Source organism: Mesoplodon densirostris, chromosome 13 (assembly GCF_025265405.1).
Source record: "Mesoplodon densirostris isolate mMesDen1 chromosome 13, mMesDen1 primary haplotype, whole genome shotgun sequence".
Classification (NCBI taxonomy): Eukaryota; Metazoa; Chordata; class Mammalia; order Artiodactyla; family Ziphiidae; genus Mesoplodon; species Mesoplodon densirostris.
Genome location: NC_082673.1, coordinates 92,638,662 through 92,665,541, shown reverse-complemented (window position 1 = coordinate 92,665,541; position 26,880 = coordinate 92,638,662). Strand labels below are relative to the sequence as shown.

General features: G+C 62.0%; 2 protein-coding genes across 8 annotated transcripts in view; both read right to left on the bottom strand.

The window, feature by feature from the left end:
• Window positions 1-130: 130 nt before the first annotated feature.
• Window positions 131-2,994, bottom strand: GPT (glutamic--pyruvic transaminase). Its single transcript, XM_060115636.1, has 11 exons — window positions 2,833-2,994; window positions 2,593-2,682; window positions 2,410-2,518; window positions 2,097-2,230; window positions 1,711-1,954; window positions 1,483-1,562; window positions 1,256-1,392; window positions 965-1,139; window positions 732-887; window positions 506-618; window positions 131-435 (listed from the first exon to the last, which is right to left on the bottom strand). Exons 1-11 carry the CDS (start codon window positions 2,992-2,994, stop codon window positions 345-347), a joined length of 1,491 nt encoding a protein of 496 aa, XP_059971619.1. The 3' UTR covers window positions 131-344.
• Window positions 2,995-5,112: 2,118 nt separating this feature from the next.
• The window catches only part of PPP1R16A (protein phosphatase 1 regulatory subunit 16A), a 28,412-nt gene continuing 6,644 nt past the window's right edge, over window positions 5,113-26,880 (bottom strand). For 5 of the 7 annotated variants that reach the window (XM_060115630.1, XM_060115631.1, XM_060115634.1 and 2 more), the window contains 10 exons: window positions 9,767-10,795; window positions 8,520-8,590; window positions 8,297-8,442; window positions 7,089-7,192; window positions 6,862-6,986; window positions 6,646-6,771; window positions 6,490-6,565; window positions 6,282-6,411; window positions 5,894-6,059; window positions 5,113-5,680 (listed from right to left, as the gene is read on the bottom strand). In XM_060115630.1, the coding sequence (XP_059971613.1) occupies window positions 5,306-5,680; window positions 5,894-6,059; window positions 6,282-6,411; window positions 6,490-6,565; window positions 6,646-6,771; window positions 6,862-6,986; window positions 7,089-7,192; window positions 8,297-8,442; window positions 8,520-8,590; window positions 9,767-10,025 (1,578 nt within the window). In that variant the 5' untranslated portion in view covers window positions 10,026-10,795 and the 3' untranslated portion in view covers window positions 5,113-5,305. Of the gene's footprint in view, window positions 5,681-5,893; window positions 6,060-6,281; window positions 6,412-6,489; window positions 6,566-6,645; window positions 6,772-6,861; window positions 6,987-7,088; window positions 7,193-7,310; window positions 7,417-7,849; window positions 8,019-8,296; window positions 8,443-8,519; window positions 8,591-9,766; window positions 10,796-13,309; window positions 13,373-26,880 lie in introns of those variants that run through there. The other 2 variants (XM_060115633.1, XM_060115635.1) reach the window with 2 other exon arrangements.

Sequence of the window (26,880 nt, the reverse complement as noted above, 5' to 3'; positions counted from 1 at the left end):
ACGGTCACTTTGCTTCCCGGTGCTCGCCCCATCCCGCCAAGTCTATCCCGTAAGAAGGTCACCTCCCCTGGAAGCCCTCCCTGACCACTCCTCCCGGGCCCCCAGGACTGCACAGAACCTCACACAGAAAGGCAGTCAGGAGCGGACAAGGCGGCGGAGGCGCATACAGGTGTGCACACAGCCTCCAAGCCAGCCCACTGCTTTATTAGGGGCCTGAAGAGAGGCAGGGGCCCAGCCACACAGGCAGCAGGAGCAAGTCCAGAGGGCTCCAGAGACCCCAGGACCCTGAGCACTGTCCGCCCGGGGTCGTCCCTGCCGGCCCAGCCTGGCCCCCAGCGGTGTCATCAGGAGTACTCGCGGGTGAACTTGGCATGGAACTGGCTCAGCGTTTCCAGCAAGGGCCGCAGCTTCTCCATGGGGGGCAGAATGGTCATCCTAAAAGGGGGAAGAAGGTAAGCGATTGGGGTGGGGGTCGCGGGGAGGGGATGCGGGGGCCCAGCCTCACCGGAAGTGGTAGGTGCCTTCCCGCTGCCCGAAGCCACTGCCAGGCACCACGCAGATGCCGGTCTCCTCCAGGAGGCGCAGGCAGAAGAACATGTCGGGAGCCAGGCCCAGCTCCTGGGGGCGGGCGTGGTGGGGGGGCGGGTCAGGGCGGGGCGTCCCAGGCCGCGCGGGCCCCGCCCCGCCCCGCCCCGCCCCGCCCCGCACGCCCCGCACGCGGCACGCCGGACCTGAGCGCGCTGCACCGCGCGCGGGGGCAGCTGCACGCGCGGGAAGGAGTACATGGCTCCCTGCACCGGGTTGCAGCGGATGCCGGGAGCCTCGTTGAAGACCTGCTCCGTGAGCTTGGCCTTGGCCGCCAGCTCGGCCAGCACCGCCCGCCTCTCCTGCGGCCGTGGAGAGAAGGCCGGTCAGGCTGGGCCAGGGGCGCGGCGCCCTGACCCCCGCGGCCCCGCCCACTCACCGCCTGGAACTGCGCGAAGGAGGGGTCGGAGGGCGCGGGCGGGCTGACCGCCACGTCTAGCAGGACCTGGCCCGGCGTGGGCGGGCACAGGCGCACGCTCCGCAGCTTCTGCATCTGCTGCTGCACCGCTGCGTCCATGTTCACCACCTCCACGTAGCCGCCGCGGAAGCCGCACCTGCGAGGCGAGGGCGGGCGTCGAGGCAGGGCCGGCAAGGAGGGGCCGGTCTGGCGGGCGATGTGAGCCAGGCCGCGGCCCGGGTGCCCGGCCCCGCCCGGCCGGCCAGCACGCACTCGCCCATGTAGCCCTTGGAGACCGAGTGGAAGGAGGCGAGCTCCTGCCGCGCCGCGTATGGCGGCCCCATCTCCGTGAGCACCTTCTTGAACGAGTGGAACTGCGAGCCCTCGGCGTACACGTTGTCCTGGTACACCTGGACGGGCGGACGGGCGACAGCGGGGTGCGTCACGGGGGCGCGCGCCGCCGCCCTCCGACCCCTCCCTGCGGGGGCCCCGGCCAGCACCTCATCGGCCAACAGGAAGAGCCCCTCCTCAAAGGCGAAGCGGATCACGGCCTCAATGCACTCGCGGGTCTGCACCTGCCCTGGGGCACAGACGGGTCCGAGGTCAGCTGAGGGGGCGCGCTGCTCTTCGCGGGGCGGCGGGCGGAGGGGCAGGCTGACCCAGGCTCAGAGCGCAGGGGTGCCTGTTCGGGCCAGGGCGGTGGGGCGGGGGCGGGTGGGGGCGCGCACCGGTGGGGTTGCCGGGGTTGATGATGCAGAGCGCGCGGGGGCGACAGTGGTCACGCGCCTGGAGCAGCGCGCGCCTCAGCTCGGCCACGTCGAGCGCCCAGGCGCGCTCCTCGTCCAGGTAGTAGTCCACCTGCACCGCGTTGAGCTCGGCCAGCGCGGCGGAGTAGAGTGGATACTGAGGGATGGGGATGAGCACGCCCGTGCGCGTGCGACCCTCGCCGGCCACCAGCAACTTAAGCAACGTCTGCGGGTGGGATAGGGAGGCGGGGTTGGCGGGCCGAGGGCTGCACCCGTTCCCCGCCCCGGGCGCCGCCGTGCCAGGACGAGCCGACCCGCTCGGCCGCGCACTAGGAGCCGCGGTGTCTCCCCGCGCTGCCCCGGCCTACCACGATGGCGTCGCTGGCCCCCGTGGACAGGAAGATGTTATTGGGGTCGGCGGGAATGCCTCCATCGCGCCGCTCAATGTACCGCGCCACGTCCTCGCGGATCAGCTGGGTGCCAGAGCTGATGCTGTAGGCCCCTGGGCCCGGGGACAGGGAGGACGGGGTGGGAGTGGGGGTGGGACAGGTGAGGTCCCCTTGCATCCCTCCCGAGGAGCCTCGCCCCTTCCAGCGGGCAGATCCACCCGTCTCCTGGGACAGCCTCCCCCAGCGCCTGCCCCTGCCCCTCCCTGGGGCTTGGGCAGGTTCTGGCACTCACCCAGGCTGTGGCCCCCACATGCCTGCAGGATGCGCTCCGCCCTCCTCTTGGCGTCGTCGGGGAAGTCAGGGCTGTTCAGGAGATCAGGGTGGACGCAGAGCGCCAGGACCTGGGAGGAGCGAGTGCTGGGGCCAGGGCACATGGGCTGACAGGGAAGGGGTGCAGGGCAGTACTGAGCCTCACCTGGCGCAGGAAGGTGATAGGCGTCTGCCCCATGGCCTGTGCGTCCCCGATGTTGGCTCGGATGATCTCAGTGAAGGGTTTCTTTACGCCCTGTGGCGGGGGTGGGGTGGGGTGGGGCAGTGACAACGGCCCTTATGGCTCCCACGGGCCTTGTCTCATTCGGCCCAGGGGTGGGGGGAGAATGGGGCCGCTCAGCGCCCCTGTGCGGCGCTGAGGTGGGGGGGGGGCCCAGGACCCTACCTGGCGCAGCTCCTGCTCCAGCTCCAGCGCCCGCAGCACAATTGGGCCTCGTACCGCATACTCCACCTTCCGGACACACGGGTTCATGGTGTCCAGCGTCAGCACCTTCTCCGTCAGCCCATTCGTTGCAGCCTGACTGTGGTCACCTGTCCTCAAGGCCATGACCCTGCTCGGACCGGGCAAGAAGGAGACTCAGGAGGCGTCAGGATCCAGAAGCGTGGGTGAGGGAAGCTGGGTCCCGGGTTGGTGGGCCAGGGCTGGGAAGGGAGCACCCACTTCACTGCAGCCTGCTGGCCCCACTGAAAGGGACAGAAAAGGCTGAAGGAGCCGGGCCCGCCAGGCCCCGCCCCACCCGTCTGGGCACAGTTCTGCCCTGGGGAGCCACAGGGAGTGGGTGAGAAGACAGGCGGGGCTTGGGGTGAGGCCCAGTGCCCGCCCAGTGTCCCCGTGACAGGGGAGCAGGAGACCCGCATGGGAGGTAGGGACAGACGGAAAGGGTCCAGCAGCTCTGAGGGACTAGGCTTGGGTGGGGTGGGGGGGGGGGCTGAGTGCCCTGAGGGGTTGGCTGAGCCTGCAGGGGAGAATGAGGCCTGGGGCCTCTGGAGGTTTACCCCAGTAGGGCTCGGCCAAGGCCTGACCCTTTGGACCCCCCCCATCTTTGCTGGGGCCAGCAGAGTAGGCCTGTCTCCCGGGTAACTTAGCCAGGCCTCAGGAATCCTGGGGCTGTCTGGGGAGGGGAGTGAGGCTTCAGATGCGGGGGCTCCATCCGGCCCCTCCTGCGCTGGGGACCATGGCCCAGGGCAGCAAGAGCCCTGGGGCTGGACCTCGGTCCCCCATCAGTGCTGCAAGGCTGGAGTCTTTGGGTTGGGGTGTTGGGGGAGAGGCGGGGCAGCTCTGGGCCTTCGCCGGGCCCTTGGACACCTCAGCTGTTCTGGGCTGCTGTCCTGCCCTTTCACCGAGCACACACCAGCCTGGGGCTGCCCTTGGGGCCACACCACAGGCAGGGTGACCTAAGCTTCCCTTCCCTGTGGCTCATGATTGGTGGAGAGAGTGGGAAGCGAGCCGTGATAAGCCCTCAGGGCCCCACCTCCACAGGCCCTGCAGGGAGCTGATAGGCCATGCCCAGCGGTGGCCACCCCAGCACCAGGGTCTGGCTCCGCAGTGAGGGTCAGGGAGCAGCAGGTCCTCTCAGCTGAGCGGGGCCGTGGGTGGCTGGTCAGGCCTGGGGAAGGCTTGGCCCCTTTGCTTCTGCCGGCTGGAGAGGAAACAGGAGGCCAGACGGCAGCCTCTCACCTGCGTCTCCTGCTCTGCTGCTGCCGTCACCTCTGCCTCCCAGTGTGCAGGCCTCTCGGGCCCTGGGCTGGAGAACAGGTTAATATGGGCCCAGCCGCAGGCAGAGCCAGGCCCCGCCCGCCCCCTGGCAGCAGGGCCATGTGGCAGCTGTGGTGGCAAGTGGACCTTGGGCAGCGCCCCACCCCACACGCTAAATTTAACCGGCAGCCTCCCCGCGGCCCTCCCCCACTGTGCCGAGGACACCCCTCCAACCACTGATGCTCAGGGATGGGGGGGCCTGTGGACACTGGGCTGACCAGGTCAATGTCCAGCGGAGAGGGTGACCCAAGCCCATGCCACCCAGCACTGGTGGCCATGCCAAGGAACCTGCCCTGGACAGATGAGCTGGCAGTGCCCCAGCCCTACCAAGTGAGGCCCCGAAGGGGCCCTGTCACCCTGACACATGGTGCCTGGTCAGCTCAGAGCCTCAGCAGCCAACTGTTGGCCCTCCTTGCCAGCCTGAGCAGAAGCTGGCAGCCAGGCCCCAAGATAGGGGCTGCATGCCAGTAACGGGGAACCCGCCCCCCACCAGGGAGGCTTCTGATGCTAGCCTTGTGCCACTTTGACCCTCTGGCTGTTGCCCAGGAGTCTTATGGAAAACACCCTCTCCTCTTCCAGCCAGGATCCCTGCCCCTCCAGCATGGACACCCCCAGCCCTGGCCAACAAGGAGTGGCCTTCTGAAGCTCCCTGTTCCCCTCAAGAAAGCAAAGAATTCCAAAGGCGTCTCCAGGAGGCCGGGGCGGCAGGGTGCAGTAAGCACTAGGCCTCTTGCCAGGGGCCGTGGGCCTCACGCCCACGCAGGGGCTGGGCACCACAAGCAAGCCCCAGCACGCGCCCACAGCCCTCAGGTGCTCACAGGGCCAGGCGCACCCAGGCCCAGCAACACAGCAGCTCCCCACCACGGCAGTGGTGGCCCAGCTGAGACACACGACAGGGCAGGTGGCAGAACGGCCCTTTATTGAGAGTCACAGAATGAAACTAGGTCTCCACAGCCAGGTGCTTCCCAGGTACAGCCTCTGCCACAGGTCCATCCTCGAGGAAGGAGGAGGCTGGCAGCCTAGCCCGGGACACACGTTGCGGCACGCAGAGCAGGGGCCCTGGGCCTGGCAGGGGGACCTTGGCCACCCAAGCGCCAGCCCCTCACATGAGCAGGCAGCATGGCCTCTTCTCCACGCGGGCCTCTTCTGAGGGGGCTGTGAGTCTGAGCAGGGGTGGGTCTCCACCAGCCCCGGAGCCACACTCCAGCTGGGGGGTCTCAGTGTCCACAGGCAGTTCAGACTCAGCGGCCTCGGGCCCCTCAGGCGGGGGTCGCTGCAGCTTAGCAGCAGCCCGCTGACGCTTCAGCTCTGCCAGGGTGTGGGGGGCCTTGGCCTGGACCAGGGCGTCAGGGGTGGTGCTCTCCAAGGGGCTCAGCTGGTAGGAGACACTTCGGTCCAGCCGCTTGGAGTACAGGTGCCGCCCGGGGGGCGCCCCCACTCGGCCGTTGTGCTGCCTGGCCGCCTCTGGGTCCTCCTCCTGTGTGGGGAGCACAGGCCCCGGAGGCCATCAGGAAGGTCCCCTCTGGCCTGGGGTCCCGGGCTGCGTGGCAGTCCAAGGGCAGAAACGCGGGTGGGGGCGGCAACTGACGCCCACGGGGCGCGAGTCTTCCATATGGGGGCGGGGCCCCTGGTCCCACCAGCTCCTGAGGCTGGTACGGAGGGAGGCGGGGCACGGCTGGGCGGGGCTCACTTCGGGGGGCGGCCGCCGGAGCTCCGCATCCGTCTGGCGGTCCTCGTCGTCCTCGGACGGCTCCGGGCTGGTAGGCGGGGGCTGTTGCCACACGATGGCCTCCTGGGCGTGCTCCTTGCGGTACAGGCTGGTGCGCTGGGTCAGGCTCACCCGCCTCACCACCTTCCTGGGAGGGGGCGGGCAGGAGGAGTGGGGGGGGGAGACACCGCCTTCCCTGCGGACTCTGCCCCGAGCTCCAGAGGGCACGGAGGCCTGCCAGCTGACATCAGCAGGGGCAAAGCCCGAGGCAGAGCCCAAGGGGCGAGGGGAGGGGAGAGGGGGGCTGAGGGCCCGTGGGTGGGGCACTGGGCGGGCCCGCGGGGGCCTGGCGGGAGGGGCGGGCACTTACCCCCGGCTGCCGGCGCTAGAGGTGCGTCGACGCAGCAGAGAACGCTGGCGGCCCTGGGCGCGCAGGAGTGCGTCGTGCTTGTGTTTCAGCTCCAGCAGCTTGGCCCGCACCTCCTCATCCCCGCACACGTCTGAGGAGGAGTGGCCGGAGGGTCACGGGCGCCCGCCCGCCTGCCCCCTACACCGGGAGGATGCGGCCCCAGGCTCACCGAGAGGCGTCTCGTCCATCAGGGATTTGCCATTCAGGTCAGCCCCGTGTGCCACGAGCAGCTCCACCAGGTGCACCTGTGGGCCGGCGAGCCCTGACTGCTGAAGCCTGCGGAGCCGCCGAGCCCGCCCGGCCCCACCGCCCCACAGGCACTCACCTGGCCCCAGTAGGCCGCCGCGTGCAGTGGCTCCCAGCCGTCGCGGTCCTTGGTGCTCAGGCTGGCCCTGTGTTCCAGCAGCAGGGCAGCCGCCTCGCCGAACCCGTTGGCCGCGGCGATGTGTAGCTGCAGGCAAACCGCCGGCCCCTGAGTCCCGGCCCTGGTTCGGCCGGCAGCCTCCTCCCCTGCCTGGGTCCCACGCGGCCCCGAACTCACCAGCGTGGCGCCGTGGTCCCGGGGGGCATTGAGGTCCGCCCCCTCCTGCAGCAGGCTCCGGATGTCCTCCAGCATATGCAGCTCGGGCAAGGCCCGGGCCCGCTCGATGCTGTCCTGGGTGATGCCTGCGGGGCAGTGGGCTCAGGGCTCCACCCCCAGCACACCACCCGCCGCAACCCGCACCCCCCTGCCCTGGCAGGCAGGCAGGCAGGCAGGGCTGCACTCACCACGGCTGGCCATAGCCGTCTCCAGGCAGTCCAGTGTCTGCTCATCCTCACACAGGTCATAGGGCATGTTCCCATCCGTGTTAACGGCCAGGAGGTCAGCACCACTGCGGGAAAGGTGGACGGGGCGCTGTTCACAGGGCCCTTCCCCCCCCCAGCGGAAGCCCCCAGTACCCTCTCAGAGGCCTTCCACCTAGGGCTGCCTCAGAGGGGCCCAGGCCTCACCTGCTGCAGTGAGAGGCAGCCCCTTGGCCCTGGATGCTGTCCTGGGGCCAGGTGGGCTGTCCTGCAGTCTCCACCATGTCTGATTCTTCAGGGTCCTGGCACCCCTCTGCCCCCGTGAATATGTACAGTGGGCCCACTTGCCACGAGGGGGTGCCAAGACTCTGGGGGCCCCAGGCAGCAGAAGGTGGTGGGGAGAGAGCCTGGGTGTCAGGAGAGCGCTGCGGGGAGCTGAAGGAGGGCCCGAAACACAAGGCTGGGAGCCCACTGTGGAGGGGCACGGAGTAGGGCTAGGGGCCACCTGTGCGCACCCCCTTGCTGCCCCGTGACGCTGCACACCCAGCCCGTCCCACTCCAAGGCATCTGTGTGCAAACGGGAGCCACTGCCATGCACCCACACACCCACCACTGTTGCCCAGACAGCTCCAAGGCCAGCCAGTGGCGGACTCCTGGGCCCTAGGGAAGCTGACCACCCTCTCCATTCACCAAGGCAGGTGTTCAGGAGCCCAGCCCTGCTCTGCCCTCCTCGTTAACGGAGCTACCTGTGTCCAGGTACCCCCCCCTGCCAATTTCTCGTGGCTCTGAGCAGAAGGGCATTTCTCTGTGCAGACCCTGGGAAGGCCAGACCACCGGAGCAGGAGGTCAAGGCCTGTCCTCGAGGAGTTCCCATGCTCTTCGTGGTGTGAGCAGCCTGGCAGGCAGAGGACCACACTGCCCTGAGTATGTGCTAGTTCCCTTGGGGTGGCGGCATCCGTGGTCTCGGCCCAGGTCCCACTCTGCATGCCAGGGTGCAGCAGGGTAAGCAAAGGTCAGTGGGAACACAAGAGGCCAGGGTCCAGGCACACTTTCCCACAGAGATGAGACGCCTCGGCGGTGTCTCCAGATGAACTACCCACCGCCAGGAAGGTCCTGCCTGCCCCGGGCCCAGCTGCAGCCCCTCCCCGATAGAGACGCCCACTCCAGCCACACCTGCTCCCAGCGGGCCCTACCGAGCAACGAGCAACTCCACCAGGTGCAAGTGGCCACAGGTGGCCGCGGCGTGCAAGGGTGTCCAGCACTCACTGTCACGGGCATTGACCTTGGCCCCAGCCTCCAGGAGCTGCTGCACCATCTCCCGGAAGTCATCGATGCAGCTCTGCAAAGCACGTGGCCTGAGTGCCCGAGCCGCAGGCCAGGGCCCCGTCCTCTCCTCGCACCCTCAGCGAGGCTGACCTGATGCAGGGCGGTCAGGCCGTCCTCATTGGCCAGGTCAGGGCTGACCCCACTCTCGAGGAACTGGCGGACTGCAGAGAGGAGAGGAGCGCTTTCAGGTCCCAGAAGTCCCACCACAGGCCAGCGCCGTCCTGCTCAGGTCCCTGCATCTGGGGTACCTGGGCTGACGGCTGTGCGTAGCCGGGAGAGCAGAGGACGGGGAGAAAGACGGTGGTACAGGTGGCAGGAGGGACACTAGAGCCCAGGCCAAGGGCTCAGGAGCTGGGCCCCCAAGCGAGGTACAGACGGCAGCACTCTGCCTCTACCCTCCAGCAGGGCGCCCTCCTGAGCCATGGCACTAGGGCCCTCCTGTGTGACAGCCACCTCCACCGTCGTCCCCCGGGCCTGGGTGCTGGCACCTCCTGTCAGCCATCCCTGTGTCAGGTCCCATGCTTCCCCCAGCCTTCCTCTCTCTCCCTCTCTCTCTCTCTTACTCACACACACACACCCCTTCTCTGGCACTTGCAGCCCCCCACCCCTGCACCCCTGCAGCCAAGAGTGTGGGCCCAAGGTGCCCAGGCCTGGCCCTCCCTGGCTGCACCCTCCTCCCCGCAGCTCCCATGCACCGGCCTGAGGCACACCCTGCCCCTCCTTGCCCTCTGCACCCCAGCTTCTACGGCAGAGGCCTCTGCCCTCGAGGGAGGCAGAAAGCGCCCTCGGGAGCCTCCCGGGAGAGAAGACGGGCTGTGAGCGTGTGGGCACGGGAGAGGGACAGGAGGCCTGCTCCGAGTTCAGGCCCGTCACCTGGGGCAGTTCGGATGGGAAGGAAGAAGTCACAGGCAGAGCCGGGGGCAGGCATCGAGGGGGCAGCCCGTACGGGGAGCCCCCGCTCCCCATGCTCTGGCCTGCCAGGTGGGCTCCACCATACTCCTGTATGGAGGCTCAGGACCCAGGCAAGCAGGTATCCCGAGCCAAGCCCAGCGCCCCGGCAAGAGGCGGCGAAGACTGGGCGGCTCCCGGCCCACCCGAGCCAAGCCCTGTGGGCCCCCCCAGGGCCCCCGCCCCCCCCACCCCCCCAGGCCTCACCTTCACTGCAGGACCCTCCACAGGCTGGCCTGTGAGGGCTACCGTGGGGGCTCCCACCACTTGGGGTCTGTGGCTAAGGACGCTGGGCCTCACCCTTGGCGGACCTCTCGAGGCCTGCACCGGGGGACGGGGACAGGGACAGGGACAGGGCTGCCTGCCGTGCGTGGCTGGCCCACACTCGCCTTCCTCCAGGTCATTCCGGGCAGCCGCCTCCAGAAGGGCAACGCTGGGGGGGAAGAGGACCCGCTTCTGTGGCCAGCCGCCGGCCACCTCCTTCTGTGACTGCTTCCGCGGGCCCCTCCTGCTATGGGCCTCCTTCTCGGCCTGGGCCCACATCTTCACCTGCTGGGCTCGTCGCCTCTGGGCATGCCTCAGCCGCGCCTGTGCGCTCATCCTGCCCACCGTGGGCATCTCTGCCAGCAGCTCCAGGTGCTCGGCCATGGCGGGGGCTGCCTGCCAGGGGGGCTGCTGGGGGCACCGGATGGGGAAGCACGGGGGCCGGGCTGGGCCTGAGAGGCGGGGCAGCTGGCTGGACTGGTGCCCTGGGGGGCATCCCCTCTCTAAGGCTCGGTGTCCTCTGCCCCTGGCAAGGCTGGGTCAGGAGGCCCCCCGCTGTGACCAGAGCCGGGCAGCCATGAGGGGCCCGGGCCCCAGGCAGAAAGGGCAGCAAGGGAGGGTGCCTGCAGCCGGCCTCCCAGGGCCCTGGCACCTCGGCTGCTCGATGGACAAGGCCTCCCTCCCTCGTGAGGTCAGGGTGCCCACCCTGTGGGAAGCAGTCCTGGACCCGGCCAGCCTCAGTTCAGGGTCTGAAGCTAATGACCCAGATGATGAAGTTGCAGCCCCCCCGACACCTCGCCGAGGGGAAGGGGAGGCCAGGGCAAGGGGCAGAGGCCCCTGGGAGCCCTAAAAGCCCCTCTCACCTAACAGGCCTTAGGGGACCAGGTGGGGTCTAGGAGCAGCCATGGCGGGGGCCTTCCCTCCCCACAGCCCCAGCCTTCTGGGGTCGGTGCTAACGAGGAGGTGTGGCCACAGGGGGCCCGGGCGGGCGTGTGTCCAGAGTCCCAGGGTCCGGCTCCCAGCGCCTGGGGCTGAGGCTCTCTAAGCGGCCAGGGCACCGAGCGTACAGCGGGCCTGGCAACTGTGTCTTCAGGAAGGCCTCCCCTTCGGAGGAGCCGGCGGCCCAGCTGTACACGGCAGGTGCTCCCGCTGGCCTGAGAGGAGGAAGCAGGAAGCGCGTCAAGGCCAGACGGCGGGACGGGCTCCACCCGGAGCCCCGCCCTGTGTGAGGGCAAGCCCTGCCCGGAAGATCCTGGCAGAGGGGAGGGGGCTGGCTGTGCCCGCATCCTGGCCCCCACACTCGGTGTTTCCAGCAAGGGCTCTGAAGGCTGTGCGGCTGAGAGAGGGGAGCAGGGGCGGCGCTGCCAGCTTGCGGCGGCCTTCCTGAGAGGTGGCCCCTCAAGGCCTCCGGCTCAGCCCTTGCCCCGCAGCACCCCTGACCTGTGCACCCTGGGCCGGGCTGGGCCGGCCAAGGTCACCTTCTCCTTGGGCTCTCCCGGACTCCCCGAGGGCTGTGCGGCCTACGGCCTTCCCGAGGGCGGGCCCTGCTGCCTGGGCCCCGGGCCGCCCTGCTGCTCGGCGCAGTTGCGGAGGGCGGAGGGCCTGGCCTGGCCTGACCAGCACCCCAGCCCCTCACCGCCCGAGTCTGGGCCTCTTCCTCGCCAGGCTTTCTGTTTCTAGCTCAGGCCACTCGGTGCTTCCCTCTGCCATCCTGGGCGGCGGTCCAAGCCCTGGTCGTGTGAACACAGGTGCAGGTGGCCTGCCTGACAGACAGGTGGGCAGGCAGCTGGGCTGGGGCACAGCCCCACAGTCCCCACCATGGCCCTTCCTGCCCAGCACGCCCGGTGTGCTCACTAGGCATGGTCCCAGGACACTCCTCGGGAGGCCATGGCCATGCTCCACCTAGAAGGTGCCCACCTGCAGCTCAGCCTGCCCACCGGGAGTCCCCATTCCCGCTCGGCCAGACCTTGTGGCCATCTAGAGGCGGACCCAGCCTTCTTCTGGCCAGACTTGTACTCAGGGGTCTCAGTGAGTGCCCCCTTCTTTCTGGAAGGGAACTGCCCCGGGCCAGATCAAATGAGGTCAGGTCCCTCCTGCCCCGGGACCCCCAGTGTATTGGGAGCCTCGCTTTACAGCTCTGCCTTGCCCTGGACTTTGCTGGCACTCCAGCTGTCCGCTCTGTGAGCCAGGCCTCAGAGGCTTCCTGGGGACAGGAAAGGGGACCGGTGAGGCCCAGGAAGGAGCCCTCCAGGCAGCCAGCCCCCAGCTGGCCACCTCTGCCAACTGCTGGGGCCAGGCAGACAGTGAGCTGCCTAGACCCCCTGCCTGGATCCCCCAAGCCCCGCCTCTGCCCCCGAGACACCAGTTCTCCACCGAGACAGAGAGAGGCCAGAGGCCTGCAGGCACCGTGCCAGCTCCCCCCCCCCCCATTAGGCTGGAGGTGGATCCCAGACCATACCCAAGGTGTGGCGGAGCTTTCACTGGCTCTGTAAGACTCTCCCTCCCTGCTGGCCACTCACAGGTAGCTTCATGTTCCCCTGGAGGGACCTGAGACCCCCTCCAGCCCGCACATGGGATCTTCGCCTCTCTGGGGTAGGTCTCTGAAGAGCCTGCCCCAAGAGCCCGCAGGAAGGAGGAGCAAGGCACTGGGCCCAGGGCCACCCCGACCCCGCCTCCAGCCATGGGAAGGGGAGGGGGACCCACAGAGGATGCCGCCCCCGCCCCCTCCACGAGGGAGGAAGTCCCCTGCAGGCCAAGGCTCCACGGCAGAGCGGGCTCACAGGGCCTCAGGGACCATCTTCTCCAAGTGGGCGCCAACATCAGAGCCACAGCCCGAGTTTGTTACGTGTGACAAGATTTAGGAGATGTCATCTACCCCATCGTTTTATGGAAGAAAAGAGATTCTGATGCCCACGTCCTACAGAAGTTCCCCTAGAGGGGAATCCCCTGCTGGTCCAGTGGTTAGGACTCCATGGTTCCACTGCACGGGTCCGATTCCCTGGTCGGGGAACTAAGACCCCCTGCATGTGGGGGAGCAGGGTAAGGGACAGAAAACAACCTAAAACAGAATAACCACCAGCTTTTCAAATTGAACAGATGTTGTGTTTTCTAGCTGTTGTTTTCTTATTTTGAAGGCCACCCATGAAAATACATGTGGGGCAGGATCTGAAGCCTCACCCAGGCCCACCCCTGTGCCCCAGGCAGCACGGGGCTCAGGATAGAGACCTGCTCCCTGTGGGCCCCCAACGGCCCGGGCACTGCACACTGGAGACTCTGGTCTCCTGCTGGGCTACAGCAGCTCAGCCGGGTCCTCAGCCCCCTACTCTGGGGGACCCACCTGCCTGAAGCCCCAGGTCCCCTCTGGGCCCCTTTAGCAGCACTCCTTGCTGGAAGCTGCCTGAGGACCTGGGGCATGTGACCTGGGGTGGGTCCTTGGGCCACTGGACTGCCTCCTCTGAGAGAAAGTTGACCCCAGGGAGTCCCAGGACCCCGCTGCAGTGGGCGCCCATCCTGGAACAGTCTCCATGGGGGGCAGCACAGCGCCCAGCCCCCGGCCCCCCCAGGCTGAGTCTGAGATCTCCGCCTGTTCCCCCTCCTCAAGCCCCACTCTTCCGCCGCCTCCCAGCCACACAGTCCAGGAACAGTTGCCCCCAAGCTGCAAGACTCACCCCTCAGCTGAGCCACAAAGGCCAGGGCAGCTCCGTGGAGTCTCAACAACTGACCACCACACCACACCCAGGCCAAGGGGGCCAAGCAGGGCGGCTGCCGCCTCAGTCCACAAATCCTGCCCCAAGCCTCCCTGGAATGTCAAACAGAGATAATCTGGACGATTTTTCCACTTCTCAGCTCCATGCCTGGGGCGCTGTATGGGAGTGTGGGGCTGAGGTGGGAGGAGCCTTCTGGAAGGACAGTGGCCACTGCCCCTCATCCTCTGAGCCCACGCCACTGGACTATGTCCAGAGTCTATCGAGAGTACCCCTGGACACCCGGCTTATGGGCCCCAGCCCAGGCCCTCAGTGTGGACAGACACACGCCGGCCTGAGTGTCTCAGGGCCCCTCCCCGACCACTGTCCCAGCCCTGCACCGGCACGTCCCTGTCATTATCCCCATCTCCCACCTGGGGAACTGAGGCCTAAACCTGTGGGGCCCTGCTGACGGCGCCACCATCCTGCCTCTCGTGCCCACTTCCCAGCATCTGTGAGAATCAGGGACAGTGTAGCAAGAGCCCAGAGCCTCTGAGGGTCGGGAAGTGTCCCTTCACTCACCCAGGGACAGGGAGGCTGTGCCTCGCTCAGAGAGAGGAAAGGAGAGATGAACGGGCAGGGTGGAGGGGCCGGGGCGTGGAAGGAAGTGGGGTGCCCACCTCCCCTCAGGTTCTGTGGGCTTCGCCTCCCTGTCCTGCTTAAGGTGGGTTGGAGCCGGTTTTCCCTGTGGCTTTATCTACGACAGCAAAAGATGGGGAGTGACCAACTGCTTCCCACTCTGGGGAGAGCGCAGTGTGGGTCACCATCCTGCAGAGTCACACACACAGACGTGCCCGTTAGCGGGTGAGGGCATGTAAATGTCACGGGCACGTGGCTGGGGCTTGGCTGCCGAGACCCCAAGGCAGAGCTGACCCCGCTGCGTTGCAGGCGTCTGTGTGCTCGGGGACCACAGGCAGCTGGGCTTCATCCCTGGGCCGACCCCCTGGCCCATCCCCTCACCCTTCCGCCCCAGCCCGGCTCACCTGGGAAGCCTCCCATCCCCGCTGCATATCTGGCCGTCGCGGGCACAAGTCCACCAAGGGCACCGTTTGTCCCACCCGGTCCATGCCCGGGGCCACGTGCTGGGACCTGGAGGGCAGCCTCGGGTGGGGACCTGCTCAGGGAGGGAACCCGACGCCCCAAGGGCAGGGTCTGGCCAGGCCGACCCCAGCCCTGCCCCACGGGCCTGGCCTGGGGGTGGCCTAGGGTCGGGGGACAAGGAAAACTGGCTGCCCTCAGAGGAGGCGCAGGACGTGTGCTGGTGAGGAGGAGGGCCACTGTGGCCCCGGGGTGGCCCCAGGGAGGGGCTGGGGGCACCGGCAGCAGGGCGGGGTGGGCCGAGGGGGCGTGAGCAGCAAGGACGGAGCCAAGCAGCGGGGCGGGCAGGCAGCGGGCTCCTCCTCGCACTGGTGCGGGACCCATGGAGGGGCCAATCTGGGGGTGCGGCCAGGGCAGCGTTTCCACAGTGACAGCACGTGCGAGCAGAGCAGCTGTCCCCAGGGGCACTCACCTGCCTCCAGCAGGCCTGTTCTAGAACGTTCTAAAAGCTAATCCCACAGCACTACCATCAGGCCCCTCACTGCAGCAGCCTTTAAGTCCTACATGTCTATCAAAGGGTCATTAAGTAAGGCCCTGAGGGGTTTGTGAGGAAGCCTCCTAGCACCCTCACAAGAAGGTCACTAAGAAACTGTTTAGTAAAAAAAAAAAACAAAACAGGGCTTCCCTGGTGGCGCAGTGGTTGAGAGTCCACCTGCCGATGCAGGGGACGCCGGTTCGTGCCCTGGTCCGGGAAGATCCCACATGCCGCGGAGCGGTTGGGCCCGTGAGCCATGGCCTTTGAGCCTGCGCATCCGGAGCCTGTGCTCCGCAGCGGGAGAGGCCACAACAGTGAGAGGCCCGTGTACCAAAAAAAAAAAAACTGTTTAGTGAAGGAAAAAAGGTGTAAAATCTGTACATGATAAGCAACCTTTGTGTGAACACACGTGTAAACCTGTATCAGAAACACAGGACTCCGAGAGAAGCAATGGGAAGGGCCTTGGGCGGGGCGCAGGTGGGCGGCACCAGAGCTTTGGGCCACTCCTGTTGTTTGGCTTTTGAGCCATGTGGAGGTAAACCTCTTCCAAACGACACTTAGTGCTCTGTTCAGGGAGGGCAGGTGTGAGCACACCTGTCAGGTATCAGGTATCAGGTGCGGCCTCGGGGGGCGGGGACTAACAGGACCAGCCCGGGCCAGGGTCAGCAGAGGAGCTGGCCTTGGCCTGGGCCGGGGAAGCCCAGAGGCTTCCAGACAAATGAGTGATGTGATCGGATCTGAGGGGGGGTGGACCTGGCAGGAGACCTGGCAGGAGAGACGATGGGACCCGCACGCACCCCCGGCAGCGGTGGACAGGACAGGAGCCACAGGAGGAGGGCAGGACAGGCTGCCAGATGCGAGGAAAGGGCCAGCAAGGGGCAGACGGAGGAAGGAGGGCCCTGAGAAGTGGGGCCGAGCAGTGTCCACGGTGAGCAGGGGCCAGGACGCCCAGGAGAGAGTGTATGGAAGTGAGTGGCCAGCAGAGGCGCAGACGGGAGAACTGAGCAGGGGCCTCAGGGGAGGCCTGCTCGAATGCGCGGACGCCACCCCTCTCCTCACACCAAAACCAATCCAGATGCATCACTGACACAGCCGTAGGAAAAATAAAACCACAGGAGTAACAGAAGGAAGAAGGCAAGACGTCTGTGTGATCCCAGCAAAGGGGAAAGCCTTTCTAAGCTTGACATAAAACCCAGAAACCAAAAAGAAAACCGATAAATCCGACTGCACTAGATTTTTTAAATGTCTGCACTGTAAAAACAAAACAATTCAAAACGAAACCTATAAAAGCAAAAGACAAATGGTCAACTGACTAAAAACATCTGCAATCAACAGGACAAAGTGGTCCTCACGTCAATCATGACGGCCGCACACAGGGACAGAGCATGGACCCCACTGGAAGCATCCAGATAGATACTCAACTCCCTGATGGTCAACACGTGCAAACTGGAAGCAGGACGTGAGCGTGGACGGCAGCCGCGCTGGACCACAAAGGCTGAGAGCACCAGCCGTAAAGGACACGCCTGAGTAACTACTCAAGTGTAGAAAGCCTCAGACCTGCTCGGCCAAGGGGCTGCCCTGCAGGCAGCCCGGCCTGGCACACAGGTGGTCTCCTCGAGGTGGCCCAGCAGCAGTCCCCGCGGCGGAGGTGCAGTGGGTTCACACGTTGGGGGGGCCCCACCTCCTGAGAGTCTCACACGACGTGTGCCGGAGGCAAGAGAGAGGCTTCGTGAGAGACGTGGCACAGAGGAGGGGTCTCCTGACCCTGCTCTCCGACCCCCAGTCCTGACACCCTCCCCCGGGGCCAGGCTCCAGCGGCCCCCCACGCCCTCAGCCCCGTCACTCAGCCTTTGCTCTCCCCCCGGGCCGCGGCCCCTCCACCCTGCTCTCTTCCCGCCAGCCTTCTCCGGGGCTGCTTTCTCTCTCCCCGCCTCGCCCCCAGGCCTGGAAGTGCCACGACCCCTCTTCCTGCTGCAGCCCGCAGCCCCTTCCCCCTTCTCCACCTACGAGTCCTGGCTGACTCGGCCATCGGCCACCGGCCGCACCCACCACCCACCGCCCACCGCCCACCACCCACCCCAGCCCTTGACGCATCGCTGCATCAGGCCTGAATTCCTGGTGGTCTCCATATTCCCATGGACCACCCTTCAACTCCCGGCCCCTCGGTGTTGACCTCTTCTTCCTGCCAGTGACCTCATCCTCTGTCTCAACGACACCCTGGACCCTGTCACCTCCAGTAACCCCCCAGCCCCGCCCCAGCATCTCGGTTCAACACCCGGTTCCCGGCCCATCACCCCTCCCAGCTCACTGCTGACACCAGCGCCCCAGAGCCCCAGGGTGATGTGTCCTCAAGCAGCAGCTTCAAGCCCCATCAGCACACGCTCCCTGGCCCTGCCACTTCACTGAGCTTGTCAGAAAGTCCCAGGCCCGGCCCAACACAACGGCCCCAACTCTGAATGTACCAGCAAAGCTGCTGACTGAAGACCCCACTCAGACACGACGGCACTAAAGCTTCAGGAAACCCTACAGCTTCCCTCTCCCCTTTTCTTCCTCATCCTCACGCTCAGCTACCGACACGTTTCCTGACAAGACAGAAGCCATCAGAAGAGGACATCCACCTCTGTGAAAAAGTCACCAGCCACTGAGCCCACCCACAGGGCCTTCCACCCCCCACCCCAGGATCCTCCAGGACAATCTCCCAGCATCAGCTCTCTCCTCTGGACCTTTCCCCTCGGCAGAGTGATGATCCCAACCTAATTAAAAAAAAACAGCAAACCCTACTGGAGGAGACAAGGATGTCTACTATCTCTAGCTCTATTCATATTGTACTAAAGGTTTTAGCCAGTGCAACTGGGCAAGAAAAAGAAATAAAATGAATAAGAATAGGAAGGGTAGGGGAACTCCCTGCCTGTCCAGTGGTTAAGACTCCACGATTTCACTGCTGAGGGACCAGGTTTGATCCCTGGTCAGGGAACCAAGATCCTACAAGCCGCGTGGTGTGGCCAAAATACATACATACATACATACATATATATATATATATATGTATATACACACACACACACATACACACACGTATAAAAGAACAAGAAGGGTAGGAAAAAACTCAGTATTTGTGAATGACATATTGTGTATGATGAAAACCTGAAAGGTCCTAGAAAACTATTAGAATCTGAGAACACAGCAACAGTGATAGATACAAGTCGGTTTTTTAAAAAATATTTATTTATTTTGGCTGCACCGGGTTTTAGTTGTGGCATGCGGGGTCTTCGTTGTGGCATGCAGACTCTTAGTTGTGGCTTGCATGCGGGATCTAGTTCCCCAACCAGGGATCGAACCCGGGCCCCCTGCATTGGGAGCACAGAGTCTTACCCACTGGACCGCCAGAGAAGTCCCGTTGATAGATACAAGGTTAATGTACAAAAATCTATTATATCTATAAATGTCAGCAACAGTTAGAAGATGAAAAATTGTAATGATAGTATTTATAATACTAAGTGTCCAAAAGCATCAATGTCTAGGAATAAATCTAATAAAAGATGTGCAAGGTCCCCACACAGAAAATCACTGAACCTTGTTGAAACACGAGAGAAGGACCAAAAGGGACACACCATGCTTAGGGGTCAAAAGACTCTGAACTCTAAAAATGCCATTTCTCCCCAAATTCATCTAAGATTCAATGCAATCCCAATCAAAATCCCACTGGTTCGGGCCTCCCTGGTGGCGCAAGTGGTTGAGAGTCCGCCTGCCGATGCAGGGGATACGGGTTCGTGCCCCGGCCTGGGAGGGTCCCATATGCCGCGGAGCGGCTGGGCCCGTGAGCCATGGCCGCTGGGCCTGCGCGTCCGGAGCCTGTGCTCCGCAACGGGAGAGGCCGCAGCAGTGAGAGGCCCGCATACCGCAAAAAAAAAAAAAAAAAAAAAAAAATCCCACTGGTTCTATCTGAAATTCACAAACTGATTCTCCATTTAATAGGAAATGCCAAAGGGCAAGAAGTGTCAGTACAATCCTAAAAAGGGACAAATCTGAAGTGCTTAGGGATAGAGAAATAGACTGACAGAACAGAACGGAGTCCAGAAACAGTTACGCACAGACATTCAATTTATGACACTGCAGAGCAGCAGAGAAAGAGTCTTTTCAATAAATGGTGCTGGGACAGTTGAACAGCCACATGTAAAAGCTCACCTTGACCCCACCCCCGGGTGAGTCGTGCACCTCCCCATGAAAGGGGAGGCAGCAGGGCATCTATGAAGACTGGACACCGAAAGCACAGCCCATAAATGACACGTTAGACAGACGTCATCAAAAGTGAGACGTTTTGTCCTGCTAAAGACCCTGTGAAGAGGGTGAGAAGACGTGCTATTGACTGGAGAACATATTTGCAAACCACAAACAGAACAAAGGACTTTTTCAAAACTCAGCAGTGAGAAAACAGACACTCCAATTAGAAAAGAGGCAAAATGTGAACAGGCATTTCACTGAAGAGGATACGGATGGCAGAAACGCCCACGAGAAGATGCTCAACAGCACTGGCCATTGGGAAAATGCAAATGGAAATCACAGTGGCCGTCAGAACGGCGAGGGCGGGACAAGGATGGGTCTCGCCCAGCGCTGGTAGGGATGGGAGGCGCAGGCCACTCGGAAAACAGTCTGCTGTTTCTTAAAATTAAACATGCACTTACCGTATGACCCTGCAGCTGCACTCTTGGGCATTTATCTCAGAGAACGAACACTTACGTTCACACAAAGACCTGTACGTGAATTTCGAGCAATTTTATGCATAACCTGGAAACGACCCAGATGGCCTTCACCGGCTGAATGGTTAACCACACTCGGTCCACCCACCCCACAGAACACCCCCCAGCGATGAAAAGAGCCCACGGTGGACGCGCGCGGCCGGGGGGAATACGGACGGTGCTCTGCCCTTCCCCCACAGTTACATCCTGCGTGGCCCCGTGACCCAGCATTCTCGATGGGGGGGGGTGAGGAAGGAGGTGGCCAGGGCCACATAGGGCAGCCGAGGGTCCTCGACTGTGGTGGTCACACCGTTCGGCACAAGTGATCAGATCACACCCCTGTGTGCGCACACCCTTGGCTGTAGGTAAAACTGGTGAAATCTGAAAGGGTCAATGGAGTGTGTCCACGCCTGTGTCCCAGACCAGACTCTGCACCACAGCCATGTGCCCTTGGGGACAGGGGAATGGTTCGGGGCTTCCCGAACCCTTTCTCCTTAAACTGAAATTTTAAAAGTGAGAAGGGACTTCCCTGGCGGTCCAGTGGTTAAGACTCCGCGCTTCCACTGCAGGGGACACGGGTTCAGGGAACTAAGGTCCCCGCAGAGCAGCCAAAAGATAAAAAATAAAAAAAATAAAGAGTGGAAAATCAAGCCACAGAGTAGGAAATACATAACAACAACTGATATAAAAAGAACCACTAAATGGGACTTCCCTGGCGGTCCAGCGGGGAAGACTCCGCGCTCCCAAGGCAGGGGGCCGGGGTTCGATCCCTGGTCGGGGAATGAGATCCCACGTGCCGCAACGAAGATCCCGTGTGCCACAACTAAGACCCAGCACAGCCAAAATAAATAAATAAACACTTAAAAAAAAAAAAAAAACTCACTAAGAAACCGCCACCAAATTGGAAAATGGGCCGAAGACTTCAGGAGTCCCTTCACATCAATACACACAATGAGGGTCCCCAGGTCAACAGTCATCAGGGAAATGCACATGTGACCCAAAACACCGGCACCTGCCCGCCTACCCGTGAGGAGACCGAGCATTAGGGAAGGCGCGGGGTGACCGTGACTGTCCCTGCTCACGGGGGTGCCCGTGGACCACACACCTTCCACCAGCCGCCCACTCCAGGTGCTGTCCCCAACAGAAACGTGTCCAGGCCCCACACTGGGCCTATATGGGGGACAGCTACAGAGGATATTCCCAGGCCAACTGGGACCTGGGCTGGGGACTCGAGTGCCACATCCACATCGATCCCCTGAGGCTTCAGGCTGTTCTTGATCACAAAAGCAGAAGTGTGGACTCAAGAATTAAGGGCACTAACAGCCTCCCCAGCACCTGGCAGCAGACTGGAGAGGGTCAGCATCGCACAGCCCGCACTCAGCACGTGTCAGGACGTGCTCTGAGACCAGCCCTGGGCCCCTCGGCCGCGCTCCCACCCAGCCAGACACGCTCACAGGTCCTTCCAGACGCACAAGCCTCTCAAAGCCAACGCAGGGCTGGTGTTACGGGTCCCCGGCCCTGAGGGGCCCCTCCTCCAGGCCCCAGTCTCTCACCGTGCCCCAGCCTGAGCCTCCTGATGTCCCACAGGTCTGGGGAACCCGCCATGGGCAGCCCCTCCTGAGGCCCCGGCCCCCAGCAGCCCCCACAGCGCTCAGCCTCAGGGCTCCCAAGGACCCCCAGGAAGTGCCGCTGCACTGCGAGCGCCCTCAGCACCGGTCCCGTCCGTCGCGGCGCAGCAACCCTGACACGACAACTGTCACCTGGGCGGCAGGAGGCCAGCGTCTCCCGCTCCCCCCACCCCTTTGCTCCGCGCTCGCCCACCCACCAGCAGCATTCACGGCCCTGCTCCTCCGAGGCTGGCATTCGAGGAAAGGGCGACGGGTGACCCACACAGCTACCAGGTGCCCACCTCATGGGCAGGAAGCAGCATCCAGGCCAAGTGAAGGGTGGTGCAAAGGCCCAGAGGAAGACACCTGGCAGATGTGAGAACTGGGGAGCAGGTAAGGGCAGGAGTGAGGAGACCCACGGCATGGCTGGACCCTCAGCTCAAGGAGGGGCCGTGACGGCACCAGAGGTGAGGCCGTCCTGGGGCCCCTCCCTCCAGCCCACTCCTGCCCCCAGCCCCCACTGGGTCTTCGTCTTTCACAGGGCCTCTACCTGCTGCCCTGCTCCTAGTCGGGGGTCCAGCCCCTCTCCGCACTGCAGCCCCAGGGCATTGAAATCGCAAGACTCAACCCAGTCGCCCCCGTGCGTGAAACGGTCCTAAGGCCCTGCTGGCCCCACGTAAGGTCCATGCTTCTTACCCAGCCCATGACATCCTGGGCCCGGGGCCTGCGTAGGATCCCAGCCAAGACTCAGCAGCCCTGCCCCTCGCCCCACTGTCCAGCCAGGCTAGACCTCGTGTCTGTCCTGCACGCCCTGCCCCTCAGGTCTGGAGGAACAGGGGTCCCTGTGCCCAGGATGGGCTCCTACACAGGCTTCCCCAGGGTATTGGGGTGCCCTGTTAAAAACTTTTTATTGTGAACTGTGATACTGTGAAAATCAATAAACAGAAACCTCATTTAAACTGGAGTCACAGGGGCTTCCCTGGTGGCGCAGTGGTTGAGAGTCCGCCTGCCGATGCAGGGGACACGGGTTCATGCCCCGGTCCGGGAAGATCCCACATGCCACGGAGCGGCTGGCCCCGTGAGCCATGGCCGCTGGGCGTGCGCGTCCGGAGCCTGTGCTCCGCAACGGGAGAGGCCACAACAGTGAGAGGCCCACGTACCGCAAAAAAAAAAAAAAAAAAAAAACTGGAGTCAGGGGAATTCCCTGGCGGTCCAGGGCTTAGGACTCCACACTACCACTGCAGGGGGCCTGGGCTCGATCCGTGGTCAGGGAACTAAGATCCCGCTAGCCACAGCCAATAAATAAATAAATAAAAATTAAAAATAAATAAAATAAAACAGAGTCAGGAGGCCAGAAGGGGGAGCTCTCACATCCTGTCACTCCACCTCAGTTGCAGACCCAGCAGGAGGAAGATTTTCTCCCCGGCGGACAACAGCTCAGCCAATGAAAAACCACTAAACTTCAAACTCCCAGTTTCCTCCAATGGACTCTGTTTAGAACAGCCCCTCCCAACTCCCCTTCTCCTCTATAAAACAGTTTCTTCTCTTTGTTCTCCAGACTTGCCTGTGGTTCCCCATGGATTGCAGGTCCTGAATTGCAATTCTTTGCTCCTCTAAAATAAACCCATTTTCCTGACAAAATAACTGGCTGTTTTAAGTCAACAATACAAGTACAGAAAGTGCAAAAAAAACCAACGCACATAAAATGGAAACACAAAACCACGTGAGCTCCACCCCACCAGGGTGCCAAGCAGCTCCCTGGAGCCTTCCTTCCCCTCCTCCTCGCAGTGGTCGCCACCTGGCTTTCCTTCACACCTGCACACCCCCATACACCTTCCGAACAGCAGAGTGCGGTGCTGGCAGGCAGAACTTCCAGGTGGAGCTGGGCCTCGTGCTCTGTGCCACGTCACTCCCATCATGTGTGTGGGATCCACCCATTCTGAGGGATGTGGCCTGCGCTTTCTGCCTTTGGCTGAGTAACAGTCCACTACATGCCTGTTTACACAGCTCGGGGCACACTTCTGAGGGCCCAGGGCAGCTTGGGTGTGGGCCTGTGACTGACAGGCTGCTGTGAACACCCTGTTCACAGACACTGGTGCACAGCAGCCAACTGCAGGCTAGATGACATGAATCAATGGATGCTACAACTAATTTTCAAAGTGGTACCAGTTTACAGTCCCAACAGCAATGGAGAAACATTCCAGTTGGTTTATACAAAACATATTCGTTTTGTCACTCTGGTGCGTGGGCCGTGGTATCTCCCTGCAGTCCATTTGCAGTTCTCTGAGAATTAATCAGATGAGATATCTTTCTAAAGACTAGTCTCCTATATTATCTTCTAAAAGTAGCATAGGGGCTTCCCTGGTGGCGCAGTGGTTGAGAGTCCGCCTGCCGATGCAGGGGACACGGGTGCGTGCCCCGGTCCGGGAGGATCCCACGTGCCGCGGAGCAGCTGGGCCCGTGGGCCATGGCCGCTGGGCCTGTGCGTCCGGAGCCTGTGCTCTGCAGCGGGAGAGGCCATAGCGGTGAGAGGCCCAGGTACCACAAAAAAAATAAAAAAATAAAAAATAAATAAAAGTAGCACAGTTTCCATCACATTTAGGTCTATAGTCCACCTGGAGCTAGTGTTTGTGTGTAAATTAGGGAATCTATAGTGGTTTAAAAATATGCCCACAAATTATTTGACACTCTTCCCTTGAAAATGTGGAGCCTGATTCCCCTCCCCTTAAATGTGGGTTGCACTTAGTCACTTGCTCATAATGAACACAGAGTGTGGCAGACGTGACCGTGGGACACCCCAGATTAGGCTGTGAAAGGCACTGTGACTCCACCCCTTTTAGGTCACTCACTCTGGGGGAAGCCAGCCGCCTCCCACTGGGACCAGCAAGGGGGCCAGCTTGGAAGCAGACTCCCCGCACCAGTTGAGTCTTCAGAAAATGTGTGAGATCCTGAGCCAGAATCATCCAGCTGAGCTGCTCCTGGACTCCTGACCCACAGAGATTGAGATAATACATGCTGGGTTTCTGTTTGGTTTTTTAAAAAACATTTATTTATTTGGCTGTGCCAGGTCTTCGTTGCGGCATGAAGGATCTTTGTTGCTGTACGCGGGATCTTTTTTTTTAGGTGCGGCATGCAAACTCTTCATTGTGACACGTGGGATCTAGTTCCCTGACCAGAGATTGAACCTGGGCCCCCTGCATTGGGAGCACAGGGTCTTAGCCACTGGACCACCAGGGAAGTCCCAATAAATGTTGTTTCAAGCCGCTATATTTGGAGGCAATTTGTTACACATCAATAATAACTAGTACAGGCTCCAATTGTATTTTTCTTCCACATTTATATCCAATTGTCCCAGCACCATTTATTTAAAAGCTGCTTCTTGGGATTTCCCTAGTGGTGCAGGGTTAAGAATCCGCCTGCCAATGCAGGGGACGTGGGTTCGATCCCTGGTCCGGGAAGATCCCACATGCTGTGGAGCAACTAAGCCCATGCGCCACAACTACTGAGTCTGTGCTCTAGAGCCCACGAGCCACAACTACTGAGCCCACACACCACAACTACTGAAGCCCGCGCACCTAGAGCCCGTGCTCCTCAACAAGAGAAGCCACTGCAATGAGAAGCCTGCTCACCACAACGAAGAGTAGCCCCCATTCAGCGCAACTACAGAAAGCCCATGTGCAGCATCGAAGACCCAACTCAACCAAAAATAACCAAAAATAAAATAAATAAATAAATATTTTTAAAAAGGTGCTTCTCTCCACACTGTTCCGCAGCGCCAGCCCGGTCATAAGTTAAGTTCCCGTACATACATGAACCTGTCCGAGCCTCCTGACTCTGTTCCACCCGTCCTAAGCCTGTGCCACGGTGTCCTCCCCACTGTAGCTTTATAACGAGTCTCCTCTCTGGCTTCCTTACTCCTACTCATCTTCTGGCCTCAGTTGCCTTCCTGACCCCTCCCATGAGATCTGTGTCCTTTTTCAGTGATCTCAATACTCCTCAAACTTCCCTCAGCAGGAGAACCATAGGAAATTGAAGCTATTTCAAAGCTGTGACCTACAAAAATGAAATTTCATTTGGCTCCGTTACAACTGCCCAGCTGACAATCCTGTGAGGAAGGAGGACCCCAAGACGCTGGCACATTTGTGCACACGGTGCTTGCAGGCCCCTAGGCCCCTGGGCCAGAGCAGGCACTGGAGATCCGTCTGGACCACGTGAGTGAGGGGCTGCCAGCAAGGTGTGGCCGCAGTGTTGTGGGGGCTGGAGAACCTGGGGGGGCCCCTCCCCAGAAGCCAGGGGCACTGCAAAGCTCCCTCGTCCATTTCCTTTCCCTTTGCCACCCAGCTCCGAAAGAAATCTAATAAACTAACTCGCAGCAAGGTGTCAGAAGTCTAGATGGCCAAATGAAAGAAGCTGGGCAGCTGGAGGCATCTGCATTTGAAAAGAGACTCAAGAGAACTGAGGATAAAAGCCACCCTGGTGGTCCAGTGGTTAGGACTCTGCTCTCACTGCCGGGGTCCGGGGTTCAATCCCTGGTCAGGGAACTAAGTCCCACAAGCCACGCAGTGCAGCCAAAAAAAAAAAAAAAGCCAACCCACGCTCAGCTAGGAGGAGAAAGGACGGGCTTCCAGAGGCCTGAGCACCACACCTTGCCAAAGGCCAGGCCACAGGCTTGATCCCGGCTGCCACAGTGCTGCACGCAGCCTCTTTGGCTTCATGACTCTGATGGGCCATGACCTCACCGTGTAGACTTGGAAATTAAGGTCTGTCAAGCACAGCGGTGTTAAAACCAAAATAACAAAAGTGGGCTCTGGAGGGGACAGCATTGTGACCCTGGGTCTGCTCTGATTTGAACCTCAGTCACCCACACACACATCACACACAATGATGCTGGGCCTGGGGCTAGGCAGGATGCTGCCAGAAGCACAGGGCTGGAGAGTTATGGGGGGAAGGGGCACTGAGGCCACAAAGCTTGAGAAGAAGACATGTGTGGGGTCTAGATGACCACACTGAGACCTCCACAAACCTAGGAGGAGAACTAGAGGGGCATCCAGAAGAGAGTTCATGATCAGTTGACGCATTCCTGAGGTCACAGGGAAGAACGGTAGCAGCCCCAGAGCAGAGAGAGGGGCGCTGCATGGGGGAGGTGTCCGGGAATGACCTCAGGCCGGAAACACACCAGGAGACTGGTAACACATAACATAGCCGAATCCTGCGCACTTGAAGCCAGGTGAAAACACTCTAGGAGTGCAGGAGTTGGGACAACAGGCCCATAGATGAGGAGACATAGTTTGTGCACAATGCCTGGCCCTGAAGACAGAAAGACTGACATCGTCTCCAACTTCTGCACCACAGGACAGTGAACTAGGGTACAGAATAGAATGTGACCCTACCGACCATGCAGTGGGAAAGCAAAGGCATATTCCACTTCTGGGTATATAAGCAAAAGAACTGAAATCTGGGACTCAGCTATGGGCACACCAAAGTTCACAGCAGCATTATTCACAATAGCTAAAAAGCAGAAACAACTCGAATGCCCATCGACAGATGAAGAAATAAACAAAATGTGGTATATACATACAA